Source organism: Lynx canadensis, chromosome A2, assembly GCF_007474595.2.
Source record: "Lynx canadensis isolate LIC74 chromosome A2, mLynCan4.pri.v2, whole genome shotgun sequence".
Taxonomy (NCBI): domain Eukaryota; kingdom Metazoa; phylum Chordata; class Mammalia; order Carnivora; family Felidae; genus Lynx; species Lynx canadensis.
The window spans coordinates 121,287,280-121,309,897 of NC_044304.2; the positions used below are offsets into that span (position 1 = coordinate 121,287,280).

The 22,618-nt window shown below is 37.6% G+C and overlaps 1 protein-coding gene across 1 annotated transcript in view; it reads left to right on the top strand.

Annotated features, from left to right (window-relative positions):
* ZNRF2 (zinc and ring finger 2) overlaps nt 1-22,618 on the top strand; it is a 101,155-nt gene that overhangs the window by 53,347 nt on the left and 25,190 nt on the right. The window contains 1 exon segment of the mRNA XM_030308176.1: nt 622-717. Within this exon segment, the coding sequence (XP_030164036.1) occupies nt 622-717 (96 nt within the window).

Below are 22,618 nucleotides of genomic sequence, written 5' to 3' on the forward strand. Positions count from 1 at the left end.
AGATTGAATATGGTAGGAAACAAGCTAATATTTAAGTCTCGAAATTGGCTGGGAAATCTGCCCTGTTTAGTGCTTTTTTTCTGTTTGCATTGTGACTTGAGTAGCATAGTGTGACAGATCACGATACTGGAAGACGGGCGTCTTAGGTTCTAGACCTGATTTTGCTGATTTTTTACTTTCTTCATCAGAATAATTTTTAAAAGATTAATGCAGTAGAATAGTTTCTAAAGTACTGTCTAGCAATAAAACCTTGGGATTCAAACTGTGCTCTACCAAGCTGGGAAAGGTAATTTCCACGAAATGATAAGTCCAGGTTAAAGGAAAAAATTAGAAACAAAAATGATTGGACCCATACATTAGAAAAAGATTTGGGAGTTTTGTAGTGAGCCTACTTCTTTTCATTTGTCCTTGTTTTATTTGATATGGGATGGTCTTTGTAAAGTGATTTAAGTCAGATATTATAGTTACAAACCCTTTTCCCAAACGAACTTGCAGTTAAGTAGTATATTACTGTATGTGTAATACTGAAATTTGAAATGCTTTTAGTCTTCTGTGCTTTATTAAAGAACAGAATTGGACATTCAGAATAATTAAGTAAAATGGGTTTCTTTTACTTTTTAGGATTTAAGTGCCCTGTATGCTCAAAATTTGTACCTTCAGATGAAATGGATTTGCATCTTGTGATGTGTTTAACAAAGCCAAGAATAACCTATAATGGTAAGTCCAGTGCTTTGAAATGCTTTTTAGAATGACCTTAGATTTTATGATTTTTATATTTCAGATAAAATATGAAAGGCGAAGGAATGACCGTCTATGAGCCCTGGAGCTAACTGGTGTTTCAGTTATAGGTCTGGTGCTCTGGCTTTACTGCTCTTTCCTGACCACAATCCCAAGACCTTCAAAATCCTGGGGAAGATTTTTCAGTGTAGCCTTGGTACATTTTGAAATAGACTTAAAAAATGATCACACGGTTCATTCCTAATTTTAAGTAAATGGAATGAAATAAAGGACGAGTGAGAGCTTTTTAAAAAATTTCATAAGTAGACAAACTTCAAATGCCTGCAAGAAATTTTCAGGAATTTTTCAAATGTAATTTTGGTTTGAAATAGAATGAGTCAGAAGAATACCAGTGAACTGTGAAAGGTTGACTTCATTCAACAAATGTCTTTTGAGCACCTTTGTGAGTATGAGGTGTGGCGTTAGGAACTTGGAATACAGCAGTGAATAAAACAGAAGTGGGTCACTACAGCCCAGCATCAGCCACAGGTTAATCAATGCAGCAGCACTTAGTTAAGAATCTGAGGTTTCTTGTCAGACTATAAAATGTTGGGGGTTGGAGGTTAGACTTTAAAATTGAAATGAACATGTTACCCTGACTAGCTTTTTTGCAGACTGATTTAGGAATCTCTCTCTAAGGTAGGGCTTCAGCCACACTATTATTGTAGTGACAATAGAACTCTTTTTCCCATTTATTTTCCAATGAATAAGTAAAAGGAGATTGTAGCAATTCCTTTGAATAGTAAATGTACCTGTTGATTATATTTAGACCTTTCTGCATTGTGAAATTGAATGGGCTACTTTGCATAATATAGTTGAAATTCAGTTACTTAAAAAATAAAAAGAATTCTCATTCAGGTTCAGAATTTGAGGTGAAATGATTGGGCTTGTTTCTCGTTTGTACTCCATTATCTTATCATTAGCCTCCAAAATTATGATGTTTATTACCAGTGTCTTAGAAATAAATACCCTTGAATGTCAAGAGTCTGTCCTTCAGTTTTGAAAGCACAAATGTATTTCCTTTGTGTGTATTTGCACACAACCTCAGTATTCTGTACATTGACTTTTTGTGTAACGTATGTACAGTATGGTCTATGAATGTTGATATTTGGCAGTTTTTAATTTCCCGATTTAACTATGCTCAAGTCATTAAAGTTTTTTACTAGATCATGTATTTGGTGTCTTAAAGATGTCTTCAAGAACCAAGATGTAACCTTCTGCTTGGGCACACTGTTGTTAAAAAGGAACCCACAGGCCATAATGGTGTCACTTAGGTTAAAGCACCAAGTCAATAAACCAAGACTTAATACCTAATCTAACTGCAATTTCAGCCCCCCAGAAATGTAACCTTTAACCAGTCACCATGAGAATTTCCTGATCAGCACTAGGAAATTTGATACACTCCTTCAGTTCCCCTAGGCAATGGATTCTTTTCTAATAATTTTCTTTTTTTCCCCTCTCTTTTTACCTCTTAGAAACCTTTCCTTTCCTGCAGCCCTTTGGAGCTCCCCTCTACTTGCTAGAGAGGATACTGCCTAATTCATGAATTGATTAATAAAGCCAATTAGATCTTTAAAATTTACTCAGTTAAATTTTTATTATTGAACACTGTAAACCAAGGATTTAGGTTTCAAATATTTGACAGTATTCCAATTCGGAAGTCAGTAACTTAGTGTGAAAAGCAAATAAAGTTGCAAATACTTTTAAGAATCGCTGCCTGCTTCACAGTAGGTGGATCTGAAACGTTTTAAATTGTTAAATACATATTAACTGTCAATAAACATTCAAAACAAAAAGCAAAAACAGCTTCTTCTAAAAATTATACATAGCTCTTGAAGTTTTAAAATTGGACAGTGGCCAGCTGTGGTGAAAGAAGGTGGAGTTTTGATTTAGGTTAGAGAGTGATGGGTGATTGATAATATGCCTCCCCATCACAGTCTGTGGGAATTCTTCCGCTACAGTTTTGAGGGCAGAGCCCTGTAGGTAAGGAAAAAATAATCCTTCTACCCGTCTGAGCTCTTGGCTGAGACCTCTAGTAAAAGACAAGAGAAAAACAAACAAAAATGTAACATGCTTAAGTCTTGGTATGTATGGGAGATACCCTGGGAGAAATGAGCCTGGTTTAGAATGTGGGTTTAAACACCCTCTTCAGTTATGGAAGGTTAGGGTTAGGAAGGGTTCCTTCCTAGTTATGGAAGGTTTCCAGGAAAATCCTGGTAAACTAGTAGTTTGTTATGCATATTTAAGTCCTGTGCCTTCTCCATTGATAAGATTCTCTTGTAATATTCCCTTATGATTTGGAGTCAACCTTTTCTTCCTGGTGTAGAAGGGGGACACCCTTACAAAAGGAGATTTCCTGGGGCGCCTGGGTGGCGCAGTCGGTTAAGCGTCCGACTTCAGCCAGGTCACGATCTCGCGGTCCGTGAGTTCGAGCCCCGCGTCAGGCTCTGGGCTGATGGCTCAGAGCCTGGAGCCTGTTTCCGATTCTGTGTCTCCCTCTCTCTCTGCCCCTCCCCCGTTCATGCTCTGTCTCTCTCTGTCCCAAAAAAAAAAAAAAAAAAAACGTTGAACAAATGGAGATTTCCTTTATAAATTTAAATTTCCCTTACAAAAAGATAACTTTTACTATGTTTAGGGTCTCTCCTGTGTCTGTCGTTTTTTAGTCATCTTAATCCTTATGCCAGAGAGGCTTATTTTATCGTAGCATGTTTTGTTACCCTTCAGTCTCCTGAAGCTCATCTATCACAGGTGATGACTGTGAAAATTGGCCTCTTTAACACCTAAACTAGGCATTTAGGATTACTATGAAGTTTAGAGCAGGATGAGTCCGAGAATCAGTGAAAGGGAATCGGTCCTCTTAGTCACCTGGGCTTCTTAACACTTCATATTTGAATTCCTAAACAACTGATTCTGGCATCAGAGAGATGGGGCCTGCAAATTGCATCGATACTCAAGTGAGAGTTTTATGCAGCATAGTGCTTATTAATGTAGATCTTTTACAGCCTTTCCTAGAGTAGAGACATCTGAAATTTTGAAATTTATTTGTTAAATGTATGTTAATTTAACTGTCTATAGATACACACAGTGAGGAGATTAGTTGGGCTTGTTTTTCAGGCTGGATATATTTATAGTCAAACTCTAGGATGACTTTCAGAGATTTGAGATTTGAATATAAGCTGGTGTTTTGGAGTTCCAGATTTATACTCCCAGAGATGGTATTCTAAATGTTGGTTTGGTTTCCAGACTAGTTCACAATGATTCTCTTAATTTTTTTTTCTTTAATCTGTAATACTATATCCAAATACCTAAGTCCTGGTAACTGAAGAAGAAAATTGGCTAGGTGGGAGCTCTCGGTTTAAGCAGCTGTCTCAGCAGAGGTTCAGGTAGGAGACCCAAGGCAGTCTGGCAGAGAATGATTCAGAATGATGTGAGTGGTTATGTATTGCAGGTGGTGTTTTGGCAGGATGGAAAAAAAAATTCATAATGCCACAATCAGCGTTAATCTACATAGATTGCTCTTAAGTCAAGGACTGCCTGTTGCGGGATTATTGAGCGTTCTGTGCCGGTTAAGAAAGAATTCTTGAGACGTTTTACAGTGCACCTTAGTACATTTGTTTAAGTAGCACAGGGACAGGACCTGTGGGCAGAAAGAGCTGCACTTCTGTATGAAGCTGATTCTATGTGGTTCTATGCTTAGTCTTCAGGGGGGAGGGAACATGCAGGAAGTATTAGATCATAAATGTTTTCCTTAAATTTCTACCTGTAAAACCACTTTTGCAAGATTCCTCTGGTGCTTATAATTCAGCTTGATATTAACTATTGGTGAGATGTACAGGCAGTCATGAGACCCTTTAAGAATGTAGCAACCAGTAAGCATTTGATCCTTATCAGAACTATCTAGTCTATAGGTCCGTCTTCTGGGCTAAAGGTGAATGTTTTTCTGCTTCTGTCCCTCATCACTGCCTATTTCATATACTTTCCCCTTTATTTGTGTGCTTCATTGTTTAGTTTATGGAACTAGTAATTCATTATGTAGTCTGTGAACCCAATACAGATATTATGAGCATAGTAGAGTCTCTCTCTTTTTTTAAATTTTTTAATGTTTATTTTTGAGAGAGAGAAAGCGTAAGCGTGGTAGGGGCAGAAAAAGGGAGACAGAGGATCCAAAGCAGGTCCGAGCTGTGAGAGCAGAGCCTGATGTTGGGCTCGAACTCAGGAACCGTGAGATCATGACCTGAGCCGAAATCAAGTCGGCCGCTTAACCGACTGAGCTACGCAGGCGCCCCAGTAGAGTCTCTTCATTTCCTTTATCCTCATCTTCTAAAGTGTTTTAGAACCAAAACCAAAAAATGAAATAAATACTGTTGGCAAATTCTTAGTCTTGATTTTATTGGTCTTTAAAGTTCATTAGATCATAGCATGTTTTGTGTCCTATAAATTTCAGTTTTTATTTTAGCCTCCTGTTACTGAGGGTAGTAGGTTTGTGCTTAAGATATCTTTGTTTTATTGGTAAGTGGTACAATGTGTGTGCATGTGTACCTGGAGGAGATGGAACTTGAAGAGTTAAGTTACTCTTTTCTTCTGAGACTTAATAATAAACTTCTGCAGTGTATCAAAGCAGAACTTTTCAGAACCATCAGGAATATAAACCTGACTCTGTGGACAGAGTAAGATGTGACTATCACTCTGTTAAAGTAAACATACTTGAAAGATGGAGTCACTTGGAAGGAAACTTGTTCTGTAATGAAAGGGAGGAAAAAGGCTCCCACTTCCTTGAGGTCTGTGGGAGAGTATAACTCAGGCTCGCTCAGGTGTCGAAGATAGATTGCACCAGGCCGTCAGCACTTTGATTCCAGGGTGACAAGCCACCTCCTAAGGGCCTGGCTTCCCGTGTAAGAAGAAGTATACTTTCTTCTTTTGTAGATACTGTGGCTTTCTAGGTGGTTGTGGTGCTCATCTTAAGTTATAAACTTGCTCTTGGCCTTACATATTACATTTTCTTGGTTTTAAGATCCCCCCCACCCCATTTTAATCTTTCTGAATTCAAGATGCTTTCTGAAAATGGCATATCTCTTATTATTGAGGTAAAAAAAAAAAATGCCAACCACAACGCAGAATTTTAAATAAGAGGTAGTCATCATGGTCTTTGTGTGAACTTTTCCTTTTGTGGAATTTCTGTTATGTGTGATTTGACATCTCTCTTTGTTTATTTGTTAGTGTTCTGTGGTTGAGTTTTAACTTAAATGTGGATTCCTAATAGTTGTAAATACTACATTAGGGGACAGCATTGAAGTAAAGTTATTTTTTTGTACCATAAATTGACTGTCCTGCAATGCAGTGAAATTAAAGGCAGTAGAAAGTGTCAAATCCATTATACTATGTTATAAAAATTTCAAAGTAGATGATATCCCAGAGGCGGTTGGCAAAACAAAAACGAAACTGTTCTAAAACCCATATAGGATTCCTATAGAAAAATGTAGTCACCATCTATTAAAGGTGAACTTGTGATTAAAAAATTTTAGGGATGCCTGGGTGGCTCAGTTGGTTAAGCATCCGACTTTGGCTCAGGTCATGTTCTTGCAAGTTCACGAGTTTAAACCCCATGTTGGGCTCTGTGCTGACAGCTCAGAGCCTGGAGCCTGCTTTGGATTCTGTGTCTCCCTCTCTCTCTGCTTCTCCCCTGCTTGCGCTCTCTCTCTCTGTCTCTCAAAAAATGAACTAATGTTAAAAAATTTTTTTTATTTTAAATATGCATGGAGTAAGAGCAGATATGATCAGAATTACCACCCCAAAAAACTTTAGAACTATAAATTGATTTCAAATCATTACAATCATAAAAGGATGAATAGGAAATAAGTAAAAAATAATAATAAGATATCATGAATAAGACAGAAATTGAACTCTTTAGACTTTAGTCACTGAAATTAACATCTCAACAAATAGATTAACTAGCACATTAGAGCTGCAAGAAGAACTAGTGAGGTATAAGGTGGATCTGAGGAAGTTAAGCAGAGTGTAAAGAGTGATGGAAAATAGAGAGGTACATGGCTTGGAGCCTGGAACAAGAGCATCTGCCATACATAAAATAATCTCAGAAAAAGAAATGGAATTGACTTCTGGTTTCTAGTTCAACACGTAAGAAATTCAGAAGTGGTCACTCCATCCTGACAAGAAGTAATAAGCTGAACAGACTGAAAAATCACTGACTTCTTGGATTCATAAGAGATGGAAGGACACAAGGCAAATGGCCAGCCCCTGTGATTGCTGAGATAGGCAAATACAGGCACTCTCTGGTTTTGGTTTATTGCAGCAGAGACTCAGTAGTGGGAACCATTGCAGGAACCAGTGTCAGGGTCATCCTGAACTGTAATTGATGAATTGCTGGGGGCTCAGTGCAGACAAGTTGAGAGTTTAAAACTCCAGGGAGACCTAGTCACAGTGGAGCCCCCACAAATTTGTAAGATTTTCTTCCAGGAGCTTGACCAGGTTCCCATATTAAATATGGGAGAAAAATTCCCTCCTGCTTCTGGTAAGGGGAGGGACAAGGGACCAGTTTGAAATATGCCAGAGGACTATTTTAATGAGGTCTGCCTGGGAGAAACTAGTTAACCAGACCCTAACTGACCTGGGAGAAGGGAAATACTCCAGCCTGCTCTAGCCATTCTGTTCCATCTAACAACGGAGAGAAAAAAAAAACCCGAGAAATATTTGTAAAGTTTGTAGTCCAAAGGCATAGGATCACTAAAAGACTGTGGGATGAAAGATGTATAACATGTTACACAAAAGGTACAACTTGCGCATAATGGGAGATGGAATTGGCAAGAGGCAGTATTTGAAGGGAAATGGCAGAGAACCTTCTAGAATTGCTGAAAGATAGGAATTCTCTGATTGCAGGAGCACTGTGATGCTGAGCAGTATAAATAAAAGTAAATTCATACCTAGGGACACTGTAAACCAAGTCCAAATAAAAAGAGTAAAATGTTAAAGTAACCTGAAAAATACTTTACCCTGTTCCACTTGTGTTAGCATTTCTCAAATGCTTTTTGTTCTGTGTAGCAATTTAAAATTTAGTATGTGTTTACTTTATAAAGACGAGGGATCAGAAATGGTCATACAGGGGGTGCCTGGGTGGCTCAGTTGGTTAAGCGTCCGACTTCGGCTCAGGTCATGATCTCACCGTTCGTGGGTTCGAGCCCCGCATCAGCCTCTGTGCTGACAGCTCGGAGCCTGGAGCCTGCTTCGGATTCTGTCTCCCTCGCGCTCTCCGTCTCGCTCTCGCTCTCTCTCTCTCTCTCTCTCTCGCTCTCTCTGTCGCTCTTGCTCTCTCTTGCCCTCTCTTGCCCTCTCTCTCAAAAATAAACATTAAAAAAATTTTTTTTAAAATGGTCATACAAGAAACTTAAACATTGTTACAGTCTTACCCACTTAGGAAAATTGAATGCCTATTTTAGAAGACACCAGATTCAGTTTTACTGCCCTACTTTTAACATAGCTGCTCAGGAGCAGCACCTGTTTGCATTTAAAATGTTATGCAAAACAGCAGTACTTGGAACAAAGTACCAACTTTGAATTCAGCTTGCTGAGTTCAGATCCTTATTCTACCACTTAATAGCCATGTAACCTTGGTCTTGGTTTTCTCTCCCAGAAACTGAGGACTAGAAGTAGTGCCTCTTACTAGACTTATTGTAAGAATCAAGTGAGAAATCATGCATAGTTCTTTGCAGGTATTGAGTGCCAAGTGAACAAGACCTGTTCTTACTAAGAAATACTATTTTTGGCTTTGAGAGGTAAACCTGTAGTTGGTGCTGTATTTAACATGCTAACAAATCTGCAGTTCCTTTGATATTTTATTTTAAAAGCCCATAGTTATTTAATTCCAAATTAGATACCAGAAAAGCTTGGGCAGCAGTAATAGTTCTATAATATATGGAGAAATCGGGGATGGGTGGAAGGGTAATTAGAAAATTACCTGCTGTCATATAATGTGACAATTTAAAGCTGCAATTTAATGAAAAAAAATTTCCTACTTTTTATGAGCAACATGGTGGGCTACTCAGCTAAAATCTGAGTTCTGAATTTGATAGGCAGATTGCTTAATCTTTGTGGAAGCATAGATCCTTTCATACTCCCTATGGAAATAGAATACTGTAGAAAGGTGACTACCCATGGATAACTGTCTTGAGATAGACCCCTTCCTTGTGGCATAAAAAGAAGATACATAGAATAGAAATTGAACTCAAGTACATAGTTCAGTGAGAAGGAAGTTCTGATAGATTTCTAAAGCATGAAGAGGGTTTCAGATTTCATTTCTGACTTATTTGAGAAGGATGACGAAGTTTCTTTACTGATTCTTGATTTGTCTCATTTCATAGAGCTTTCATATCATAAGTCTTGCCTCTTTTGTGTTCTCCTTATCTTTGTATCACTGTCATAATGTTGATTAAAAAAAATTCATTCTGGGGCACCTGGGTGGCTTCGTCGGTAGGCGTCCGACTTCAGCTCAGGTCATGATCTCATGGTTCATGGGTTCGAGGCCCGCGTCGGGCTCTGTGCTGACAGCTCAGGGCCTGGAGCCTGCTTCGGATTCTGTGTCTCCCTCTCTCTCTGCTCCTCCCCCCACTCACTCACTCTCTCTCTCTCTCTCTCTCTCTCAAAAATAAATAAACATTAAAAAAAATCATTCTAGGGGTACCCAGGTGACTCAGTTAAGCATCTCTCTTTTTTTTTTTTTTAATTTTTTTTAATGTTTATTTATTTTTGAGACAGAGCATGAGCAAGGGAGGGGCAGAGAGAGAGGGAGACACAGAATCCAAAGCAGGTTCCAGGCTCTGAGCTGTCAGCACAGAGCTGTCAGCACAGAGCCCTATGCAGGGCTCGAACTCGTCAACTGCGAGATCATGACCTGAGCCGAAGTTAGATGCTCAACCGACTGAGTCACCCAGACGCCCCAAGCATCCAACTCTTGATCTCCGCTCCAGGCTTGATCTCAGGGTTGTGAGTTCAAGCCCTTGTTGGGCTCTGCACTGGGTGTGGAGCCTACTTAAAAGAAAAAATTCTAACATTCCAAGTAAGCTTTCCTGATTTTAAGAATGTGAAGAAACAAAACAAAGACCTTAGAAGGACCAAGTGAACTGACATACCTGTCCCCAAAGGGAAAAAGGTCTTGTTCCCTGGTCCCAGTTTTTGTTAAGGTGTGTGACATTGACAGAGTCTCAATTCCAAGGAATTCTAATACAAATATGAATAAAGTACATTTTCAGATTTATCTCATTTTTTGTTTCCTCTATATAAGAACAAAGCTAGGACCTCAGCCCACATCTGTCAACAATTTTGACCTTTCACAAAATATTTTATATGTCTGGTGATGTGCACAGTAAAAGTTGTAGTCTATTTAGATATTTAATCTAGATCTTGGAAGTATTAATAAGATTTGGAGAGAAATGGAGCACCTGTTTAGAAATAACAAGTAGGCAGGCATAGTTTGGAGCAAGGGACACCTCAATAAAAGAGAATTGAAAGTGAAAAGATAGGACTATATAATGGAGTTTTAAAATAAATTATTTTGAACTTCAATCATACATATGCAAAAATGTTTGTAAGGAAAAGAATTTCTTTAAAGACCAGTTTAGAGAATGGTGTGGGACTTGATGTGGAAGTGGTTAGCTGGAGCCTGGGGAAGAGAAAGAGAGCCAGGAGAGAGGATGAACGGGCTGAGAGCTAGAAAAGGGGAGGGAAGAGTGTCCATTCCAGAGCTCCTCTCTTCGGGAGTTCCTGGCTGTGATCTGAAACTGCCCCCCTATGCAAAGGGCAGGGAGAGGCCAGAGACTAAAAGAAGAGATAGATCACTTCAGATTGAGAGGTGACAGTTTTTGTTTTTGTTCTTGTTTTTTATTTTTTATGGATTTTTTAAATAGTATTTTTATTAAAAAAAAATTTTTTTTAATGTTTATTTCTGAGACAGAGCATGAGTGGGGGAGGGGCAGAGAGAGAGGGAGACACAGAATCAGAAGCAGGCTCCAGGCTTTGAGCTGTCAGCCCAGAGCCCAACGCAGGGCTTGAACTCATCGACCATGAGATCATGACCTGAGCCGAAGTTGGATGCTTAACCGACTGAGCCACCCAGGCGCCCCTACAGTATTTATTTAAGTGATCTTTACACCTAACATGGGGCTCAAACTCGGAACCCTGAGATCAAGAGTTGCATGCTCCTGTGATGGAGCCAGCCAGGTGCCCCAGTAGGGAACAAGTTTCGCTTTTTTTTTTTTAAATGTTTATTTAATCAGGGGAGAGGGAGAAAGTCCCAAGCAGGCTCCACGCAGGCAGCGTGGAGTTGATGCTGAGCTTGATCTCATGAACTGTGAGATCTTGACCTGAGCAGAAATCAAGAGCCAGAAGCTTAAACAAATGTGAGCCACCCAGGCACTCTGGGGACAGTTTTAATAAGCAAGGGAACTTACATAAGAGGCTTGTCTCGGGCGGTAACAATACGAGTAGATCTCCCTCTGCCAAATCTTAAAAGATTATATAGAGGCCCTAACTTAGGTTCAGCCTTGTATGTTGTCTAGATGTTCTCAATACCACCTAACTGTCTCAAGGCTGTATCCTTCGGGCGGCTTCAGGGATCAGGGACGGGAAGCAGAATGCACATTTTAAGGACAGAGGACGGGGTGAGGAGCCTCCAGATTGCTTGGGTCCAGTTAGTGAGTTAACCTGCAGTTAGGACTCTTCAGTAACCTTCTCCAACAGTCTCAGGTGACTTGAGGGTCAGATGTGGAGTGACTCAGTTTGGGGTAAAAAAGATAGTAAGAGTACCTAGTTGCTTTAAACACAATGCCAGTGATGTTGATCTTTGCAAAATGTGAAAAATAGGAATTGTGATTTTTTTTTTCTCCCGCCCCCCCCCCCAAAAAAAGGAGGTGTAAGTATTTGGCAGAGGGAATATTTTGTTGAGTTCAAGAAGGATTTTAGGGAGGAATGTTAAAGAAATGCTTGTGATTATTTTTTTGTTATTCAAGTAATAAATGACTTTTTCTTAAATGACTTTTTTTTAAATGCTTTTTCTCCCCCTCTTTAAGTCCTCTTAGTCTGGACAATTCAAAGTACTTGCCTGGATTTGCCTCAGAGATGGCCTTGAGAAGTATCTTCTCAGCCACTCAGACTGTATTAATGTAGTGGCTCTGCATTGTTGGAGAAGTTGTATTTAACTCTTAACATTTTAACAGTGTATTAAGTTAATAGAACAATAAAAGTAATAAAGAGTATATTCTAGGTGGTCCTACTCTTTTGCCATCTAAATATTTACTAAGATTTATGATTTGCTTGCTTCTTCCATTTTCTGATAGACTGATTTTGGAATCTCCAGGCTTCTTGACCTCTCAGCACCTCCTAGATTATTGTTACTTAGGTGTCCTTTTTATCTTAATCTTTTTAAACTGTACTCCTCAGCATTTTACCTTAATCGTAGGCCCTTTCCTCGTAATGCTTTTTGGTATGAGCTACCTTTTTATAACTAAAAAAATCTTTGACATCCAGCACCCAGATCTTGGTTTCTAAATATTTAGAAGTAAATCTCTAGGAAAAAGGAACCAGGGCCCCTGGGCAAAATGGCTGATTCTAGGGCTAGAGCAGAGAAAATAAAGAAAAGCCTGGAGATTGTGTATTGTCTGAAAGAAAGGAATTGTTCAAAAACCAAAAAGATAAGGTTATATCAGAGGGACACAGGAGCCAGTCTCAAAGAGCTCCCAATGAACAATTTGAGTAACAAAATTAGTATAGCATAATACTGAATTACACCCAAAAGTATAATAAAATAAATATATCAATCAGTAAATGCATATAGAATTGTAAAAGTTTAACCTGGAGACTGAATCCTAAGAGATTTATTTAAAAAAATTTTTTTTTAATTCCATATTCCCATTACCGGTGATATAAAAGAATTTTCTTCCAAAATTTTCTCATGTGCCATATATACTCTCTGATTTTAAGTACTCCTAAGATATACTAAAACATACTGTATGTGGCACATGTATAGTTTGAAATACGTGATCTTAGTTTATTGTAAATATTCCAGTGTGTCTGAGAGGGATTTAGGGGAATGAGAGCTACTGTTATAAGCCCAGCAACAAAAGACTTTATCGTTTTTTAGATGGAAAATGTGAGTTAATTCTGATATTGTGTTAGGTTTTATACTATGGAATTCTCTCAATGAGGGGTTCTACCATGAAGTCTTATTTTCTAACTTTAAACATTTTATGTTTATTATATATAGAGAAGAGAGGAGTTGAATATTTATTAACAAAAGACACTTGGACTCATATTACCCCTTATCAAATCACTAAGAAAGATGTGTGCTGTCTTTTGAAATTGAGGTAAAATTGGTATATAACATTACGTTTAAGTTTCAGGGTGCATACTGTCTTTGCTCAATGCTGTTCTTTAAAAATTTTCGGTTTGCTAATCAACATGGTTTATCTACATTTGTTTTGATTCAATGAGAATCTATATACTTAGTGTTAAACTTGTTAAGTTCATACCTAGTATTTTATAGTTTTGTTACTGTTACGAATGGCATTTGTTTTTACCATTTGAATTTCATACTGGTTTTGCTGGAATAAAGAGAAGCTATTGCTTATAGGTGAATCCCTGGATTTTCTAGATTTACAACCGTCATCTTCAAATGAAGATCATGTTTTCGAGTGTCATGTACATGTTTTGTTTCTTTGTCTTATTGCATTAGTGTGAAGCTTAAAAACAATGTAGATAAAATAATCATGCCTGTTGACATGCTTGTTTCGTTCGGTGTCTAGTATTTCACTGTTTAATAGATGCTTGCTTTGAGTTATGGTAAATTATCTTTGTTGTATATGTATCATTTTTTTATTTAAAGCAAAAAACAGCTTAATTTTACGAAATGCTCTTTTCTCTTTTTTATTTGTTGATAAATTAGGTTGATTTTTCTAATGTTTTAGTTGAGTTCTGTTGGTTTCTAATGTGGCTGGATTGAACTCCTTTTGATCATGTGTTACTGCTCCATTGAAGCACTGATACCAGTTATGTCAGACAAAGATTATGCTGCAAAATGAATTGGAAAGCTTTCCATCTTTGTTCTGGGATAATTTAACCCAGGAAGTACTGTTCTTTTCATATCAGAGTTCAACTGTAAAACCGTTTACCTTTTTAAAGGTAGATCTTTGGCAGTCTTTCTGACTTCTGTGATCATTAGTATATTCAGGTTTTTCTGCTTCCTGAGTCAATTTAGAAAGTTTGTATTCTGCTAGAAAATAATCCACATCCTCTAAATTTCCTAAAAATTGCCATAGAATTGCACGTATAATATTTCTTGACAGTTGTCTTAATCTTCTAAATATCCTTTATATTGCCTTTTTTATTCAAATAAATACTTTTGGTTTAGTACTTTATGTGCCTTAGGCTAGCCAAAAAGGGCATATATTTCATTGATATTTTCAAAGAGCTACTTTAGACTTGTAGATAAAGGTACTAACATGACTAACTTTATACTAACTTTGTACTAACTTATTAATAAGTACAAATTAAAGCTGCTTCACTTTTTTCCAGTCTTTCCATTTTAATAAAGGTATTTTAGAAATAGAAATACTTTTCTTATAAGAGGGTTAGTTATAATTGAGGTTTTAATGTAAAATGTTCTGTTATTTTCTAGATAACTTCTCATTTCAGTTTTTAATCTGCTTGACTCAGAGGTTAACTAAAAAAAACAAAAAACAGCCTTTTTTTTCCTTTAATGTTTATTTTTGAGAGAGAGAGAGAGAGAGAGAGAGAGAAACAGAGGTTCTGAAGCAGGCTCTGTTTATGCCAGCAGCGAGCCTGATGTGAGGCTCAATCTCACGAACTGTGAAATCATGACCTCAGCTGAAGTCAGACGCTCAACAGACTGAGCCACCCAGGTGCCCCTAAAAAAAAAAAAAAGCCTTCTTAATTTCAAAGATGCCTTTTTTGGAGGAAGGGATATGTGTAATGAGCAGTCATTTTGATCTTGATATTAGAGAATGCTGGTTATAATATCTATGTTATTAAAATTTATTCATGTTTTCTTTGTGGCCGAGCACATTGTCAAGCTCTATAAATTGCGAATGTATGAGAAGCATGTATGTCATGTAGAGTAAAAAGTTTACATGTTGTTTCTTTTAAATGTTTATCTTGAAAGAGCGTGCATGCAAGCAGGCAGGGGCAGAGACGGAGACAGACAATCTCATGCAGGCTCTGGGCTGTTAGTGCAGAGCCCCCATGCAGGGCTTGAACCCATGAACCACGAGATCATGACCTGAGCCAAAATCAAGAGTCCAATGCTTAAATGACTGAGACAGCCAGGCACCTCTACTTGTTATTTTTTTAATTGCATATGTATGTATGTACCTAGAATAAATTGAGGTTGATTGCATTATTGAACTAGTCGGTTTCCTTGCTTATGTCTGGTCTATATCGTCTGACAGATTTAGGAAGAAGTTTGTTACAATATACCCTCTATGGCTGTAATTTTATCAGTTTTTTATTTTATTTACAGTGTCTAGTTCCTTTTGGTGATATTTGCCTTGGCTAGCTGTATATATTTCATAGCTATATTATTTGCCTACATATTTATGATGTATTTTCCTTTTGGATTGGATCTTTTTGTATTATATACTTCTCTCTTCTACTTTACCTAATAATCTGGTTTATCTGATAATATTTTGACTACTGCTTATCAAAAATTATGAAGGGCCTGAGATTTTCCTCTTTCTGCAAGCTGACAAGTTAGCCTGCTACAGTTTCATGGATTCTGGCAGAAACCGGAATCAAAGGACTTTCATTACTATTACTCACAGCAATAGCCAAGATATCAGCGTTTTCTTGTGCCACTTCCTCCAGCCCCAGTTCTCTGTGAGAAGAGCCAGGTGATATCTGCACGTTCATTGAGTTGCTTTGCAGAAGAGGAACCCTGAGCATGGTTAGGGAACCCAAATCTTTTATTGTGGGAAATAAGCAGATCTACTCTTGGCTCTGGAGAGGACACTGCATCTGTCTTCCAAGGCTGTTTGCTGTACAAAGATCATTAAAAAGACAGTCCAAAACATGTTGAAACGTGAAAGACCTATGGAAAATTATCTCCCAACAGTTTTTTTATTTGCATTTGCCTGCTATCTTTTTGCTCATCCCTCTCGTAATTGATTTTAATTTTGTGTTTGAATAGATAACATGTTTGCAGTGGTTCCAAAGCAAAGAGATGCAAAGGATATCCAGTGAAGTCCCTCTCTCACCTCAGTCCCTTATTCACCCTTTCCAGAGGCAGCCAATGCTGTCAGTTCTTGGGATCGGTTCTTGTGATTGCACATGCAAATATATATACACATATTCTGCCCCCAAACTTTTTACATGGTGATATCATGCTGTAGACGGTTCTGAACCTTAGGGGTTTTTTCATAATACAGTATATCCTGGAAATTATTCCAAACGAGCATTGTTCTTTGTAATTACCTTACATTTTATAGATGGGTGAGTCACAATTTATTAGCCCATTGTTAATGGATGTTAAATTGTTCCTGGTATTTTGTATGTGTATGAGTAGGTATATGGGATACAGTCCTGGAAGCCTTGCTTGGTCAGGGATGTATGTGAATTTGTTATTTCTGATAATATTTCTTGTAATTAAAAAAAAAAATTTTAATGTTTATTTTATTTTAGAGACAGAGCACCAGTAGGGGAGGGACGGGGAGAGAGAGAGAAAAGAGGGAGGGAGGGAGACGCAGAATCTGAAGCAGGCTCCAAGCTCCGAGCTGACAGCACAGAACCCTATGCAGGGCTCAGACGCACAAACCACAAGATCATGACCTGAACTGAAGTCGGTGCTTAACTGACTGAGCCACCCATTTCTGATAATACTTCTAGTTTAGTAATACTAGTTTAGTAATACTTCTAGCTCTAATAATACTGAGTGTCCCTATTTCTGATAATACTTCTAGTTTTACCTTTAGTGTAGAGCTGGAGTGATTTTGCTAGTATTTTATTTAGGATTTTTGCAAAAATGAGGTTGGACCAGTTTAAGGGTAGTCTTTTTTGAGTCTTAGAATCAATGTAATGCTTGCTTCAGAAGAAATAATTCAGATTTCCTTTTTCTGTGTTCTGCAGCTGTATAAATAGCATTGAGACCATCTGAACTTCAAAGGTTTGGTGTAACTCCCTATGGAAGTGTCTGGGCCTCATGCTCTTTGAGGATCACTCTTAGACAGCTGTCTCTGATTTCTACAGAAATTGATCTATTTGGATTTCTGTCTTTCCCTCCTGAAAGTTACATATTTCATTGCTGCATATTGTTACTAGCAAATTTAGTCTCTTACGGATTTTTAGTTTTCTGCCCAAATGTGATTGTTTTCCCATTTTTTTCTTAACTTCTGTGTCTGTGTTTACTCTTTCACCCTTTTTATTATTGCCCTTAGATTCCTTTGAGTCTTTTTTATTTCCTGTTTTAAAACTTTTTCGGGGTGCCTGGGTGGCTCAGTCGGTTGAGCGTCCGACTTCAGCTCAGGTCATGATCTCACAGTTCGTGGGTTCAAGCCCCACATCAGGCTCTGTGCTGACCGCTTGCTCAGAGCCTGGAGCCTGCTTCGGATTCTGTGTCTCCTTCTCTCTCTGCCCCTCCCCCACTCACGCTTTGTCTTGCTCTGTTTCTCAAAAATAAATAAATGTAAAAAAAAAACAAAAAAACAAAATCTTTTTCCTGTTCTTAGGCTTTTTAAAATCTTATTTCTTCTGGTTTCCTTAGATGTGCTTGTCCTTGTCTGTTGTATTGGGAGTATTCATTTCTTCCATCCTGTCTGCCTTCCTTCCCTTCCTTTTTCAGCATAAATATGCAAGGGTATGAGTTTTTCTCTGATATTTTAGCTCTGTTCCATAGATTCTTTTTATTCACTGTTTATTTATCACTGTTACTTTTTTTTTTTTTAATGTTTATTTATTTTTGAGAGAGACAGAGATAGAATGCGAGTGGGTTAGGGGCAGAGAGAGAGGGAGACACAGAAGCAGAAGCAGGCTCTAGGCTCTGAGCTGTCAGCACAGAGCCCGATGCAGGGCTAAAAATCACAAACCGTGAGATCATGACCTGAGCCGAAGTCAGACGCTCAACTGACTGAGCCACCCAGGCGCCCCTATCACTGTTACTTTCTTGTTGTTTAGATATTTTGTCTTTTGGGGGCTCTCTTCTTTAAGTTAAAAGTTATGTGAGAGTCTTTTAAAATTCCCAGGTGTTAGGTGCCTTTTCCCTCAGGTTTTGCTGTTTTCTGGTTTTGCTGTATTGTGATCAGACGATGTTACCTGTACTATTTCTGTATTTTAATTTACTAAGTTTTTCTTTGTGGTTTACTATGTGGTCATTTTGGCAAATGTTCCATATTCGTGTTCAATTTAAAAAGTCTTTTATATCCGTCTTGTTTTTCAATTGATTTGTCATGGACTGAGGTGAATTAAAGTTTCCTTCTGTTGATGTTTCTATTTTTCTTTGTTTTGTCTATCATTTTTTGCTTCATAGATGCTGTTATTTGTTAGATGCTATCATTTGTTATAATTACTATATACCTTAGGTACAAATTGCATCTTTTATTTTATTTTATTTTTTTCAACTTTTTTTTATTTATTTTTGGGACAGAGAGAGACAGAGCATGAACGGGGGAGGGTCAGAGAGAGAGGGAGACACAGAATCGGAAACAGGCTCCAGGCTCTGAGCCATCAGCCCAGAGCCCGACGCGGGGCTCGAACTCACGGACCGCGAGATCGTGACCTGGCTGAAGTCGGATGCTTAACCGACTACGCCACCCAGGCGCCCCCTTTTTTCTTTTTTTTTTTTTTTTTTTTTTTGCATCTTTTAGTATTTAAAGGGTCCTGTGTCTCCTTTAATGCTTTTTGGACTATATAACTTTGTCTGATATTAAAAGTATAATAATAATTTTTCTTTTGTTTCTATTTGCCTGATAAGTGTTTTTTCTTCCTTTTATTTTCATCTTTCATCTTTTTGTTTCAGATACACTTCTTGTGTACAATACAAGGTTAAGTTTATTTGGGATCTGGTCTAATCTTTTTTTTTTTTTTTTATAACTATATTGGGTTAGTCCATTTACATTTAGTAATATAGCTAGTTTTAATTCCGTCATTATACTTCCTGTTTTTATAGCTTTTTAAAAACATTCCACCAAGTGGCCAGTTTTTCTTTGCTCCATGTTTCTTCTTTTAATTGAGAACAACTGCATTTCTTATTTTAGAGCTTTTTAGTTCATAAATGTAACTATATAATAACCTTGATGCTCCTATTTTTATACTCTGTTAATTTATTTCTTTAAAAAAAATTTTTTTTAATGTTTGTTTATTTTTGAGAGAGAGACAGAGCACGAGCAGGGGAGGGGCAGAGAGAGAGGGAGACACAGAATCTGAAGCAAGCTCCAGGTTCCGAGCTGTCAGCACAGAGCCCATCGTGGCGCTTCAACCCACAAACTGTGAGATCATGACCTGAGCCAAAGTCAGATGCCTAACCGACTGAGCCACCCAGGCACCCCTCTGTTAATTTATTTCTATGAGCAATGATGAAATATGATGAATGAAACAATAAAAGTTCTTCTATATCCTAATTTTGGTTATTAAATTATCTTGTTTACTCATATAGTATTAAACATATTTATTTATACTTATGTTATTTGCTTTGTCAGCTTTAAATGATACTTGACACCCAGTTATTAAAGGTAATAATTAGCTCTTTTAACTTTATTTAGATATTGTTTATATATTATCTTAGAATGATTCCCACATTTGTTTTTGAACTTACATTTAAGCAGATTCAATTCTCCCTGCCAGTCATTTTGCTTGGATTTTTCTAGCATCTCTTGGTTAGGTGAAGTTCATCCTCATGTAAATCTTTTAAAAGGGCTCATGGGAAATGGTTCCCTACACTTCTTGCTTAGGTCTGAAATCTTTGAGTTACACTTTCTTTACTGGAGGGTATTATAAGTGTTCCTCCAGCCGTCATGTAAAATGCTGCTCCAAAGAAGTCTGACATCAGCCAGATTTCCCTTCCTTTTAGAATTGACAGTCTTTCTTGCCAGGGTACTCAAAGAACTTTTATTTTATTTATTTATTTATTTTTTTAACGTTTATTTATTTTTGAGAGACAGAGCATGAGGGGGGAAGAGAGAGGGAGACACAGAATCTGAAGCAGGCTCCAGGCTCCAAGCCGTCAGCACAGAGCCCGACACAGGGCTCAAACTCACGAACCGTGAGATCATGACCCGAGCCGAAGTCGAACGCTCAACCGACTGAGCCACCCAGGCGCCCTAAGAACTTTTATTTTTTATGACCAGTATCTGCTGTAGGATATACTTTAAATAGTATTGGGTTTTCATGGCTAATTTTTCTCGAGGACTCCATGTGTCCTTCAAATATGCAGCTCTAGTTATATTTTCATTTTCGTAATGTTTTCTTGCATTTTACTTTTGGCTGTAGATAGCAGTTGGAGCTCTTGTTTTCAATAGAAAGATACCTTTTTTGTCCCCTTCAATTCTTAATAGTTTCTTCATTTCCAGCTTATTTTTCTGGTTTCTAACTCCTTCTGTCCCTGTGATTTCAGGAATTTTTCTTTGTGCTTCTTATTAGTTTCCACCTCATTTTCATTTTATAAGTTGTTTTTCCCCTTCTTTTTCATCTTCATTCCTGAGCTGTAATATCTTTGCATGTGTTCTAGGATAGTTACTTCTCTGTGTTTTTGTTTGTTTGTTTGAATTCATGGCAAATAAATTCATGTTGAGGCTGGATAGTAGCTATATGATCTGTTACATTATCCAATGCACATATTTTATAAAGCTGGCGAATTTGGTGTTGTTTCGTCACTTATGTTGTATTATTTACTTTATTCCTGCCCAACCTTCCCTTGATTAATGAAGTTGCTTTCCCTTCCCTCCAAGTTAATTAACAACTTTTACTCTGCATCTTGTTTTTCCTATGATAACCTTACTCTAATATGTATCTTTGAACCCTATATGTATCTTTGAACATATATTTCTATTTCATTCTATCAAAATTCAGGGTTTTCTTTGTGCTTTCTGCCATTCTTGTTCACTTTCGTCTCCCCGACTTCTCTCCCGCGTATCTCCCAACTCCTAGATGTTGTGAAATAGAGTTTACATTCTGCATCATTAAGTTTACACTAGTGAAACACTGTTTTTATTTCAAAAACCTACAGTTACATTACAGTTTCAGTCACAGTATTCTCTATTTAAATTTTACTTATACATGTTTAATTCCCACTGCTGTTTTTTATACTCTGTTTTTTTCTATTTGAAATTTTTGTGGGGTTTTTTTTGGGGGGGGGTTCTTGGTTTTTTAATGTTCTTTTGTTAGAAGCATTTCCATGAATAATTTCCTTAGATACCTTTCATGGATTATTCACTTAATGAGTATAATAACATTTGGATGCCCAAATGTTTTTGGTTTGCCCTCCCACAGAATAACTATCTTTGCTGAATATAGGATATTGTTATTTCAGTTGTTTTGTTTGTTTTTTAAGTATATAAAATTGTTCTGTGCTGTGACTACCAGTATTCTAGATGAGAAGTCTGGCTAACTCATTTTTTTAATTTTAAGGTTTCCTGTTCTTTATATTTGGAAGCTTACGGGTTGATTTTGTGTTTTGAAGGTTGGAAATTGTATTTTTTTTTCCCCCAGGATGCATCGATTTTAGTATTTTTCAATCTTACTCCCATCTCTAATCAATCCTGCTTAAAACTTCATGAACCCTTTCAGTTTAAAACTCATTTAGTCATCTTGGGGTTTATTTTCTTCTAGTATTTCTTTGATTAGTATTTCTTTCTGTGTTCCTTTTTCTCTTTCTGTAATTTCTCTTTTTGAAAAATGTTTTTTGTTTGTGTGTTTGTTTTTACTTAAGTAATCTCCACATGCAATGAGGGGCTTGAACTCACAACCCTGAGATCAAGAGTCGCATGCTCCTCTGAGTGAGCCAGCCAGGGGCTCCTCTTTCTGTAATCTCTGGAATTTCAGTAGTAGAGCTGGATTTGTCCTCTGTGTCATATGTTTTCATTCATGACATGTTGGGGCTTTTTTGGAATGACGTGATATGAATTCTGGATTGCTAATAAAGTCGTTTGATGTTTCTTTTCCTCTTTCTCTGAAGTATTAACAAAACATGGGTTTTGGTTCTAGCAACTTATAAAGTGGTTGTCCCTCCATCCCCTCCATCCCTTCTTTGCTTCCTTCCATTCATTCTTTCTGACACTGCAGTAAGCGTCTGTTTCAGTTCTTGGGCTCGTTCACCTTCATTCACATTACTGTGTGTACTTAGTTAGCTATGACCCTTCTCTGTTACATCACGTTAGCTGTTGTAGAATCTCTCGACACACATGTAGATCTTAGCGTTACTTTCTTCTCTGATAGAAGAAGAGCTTAGTGATCATTAACTTGACACACTAAGCCCTTTTTGTTGGAAGGTGTGAAGAAAGAAGTTGCCCTCTTCTTGGGTGTACAAGGAGAGTGTTATCCTTAGCCCAGCTCTGTGGCTTTTTTCTGGTTTCTCAGTGTTCAGGCAGCCTTGTTCCCTTGTCCATGTGAGAGTCACGCAGATACTGCTGACTGCCTGGGCAACTTAAGGATTGGTCGGTCAGCTTTGAGCAGATCTGCTGAAAGGAAATAGACCTTCCAAAGCAGTGTGTTTTCCCCATCCTTAGAAAGATTTTTTTAAAAAACCCTTTTCATACTTGCTCTTTCTTGATTTTCATGTGACGCTGGGGCACTTTCATTACCTGAAGTTCAGATGAATCTAGGTTTAGATTCTCCATGA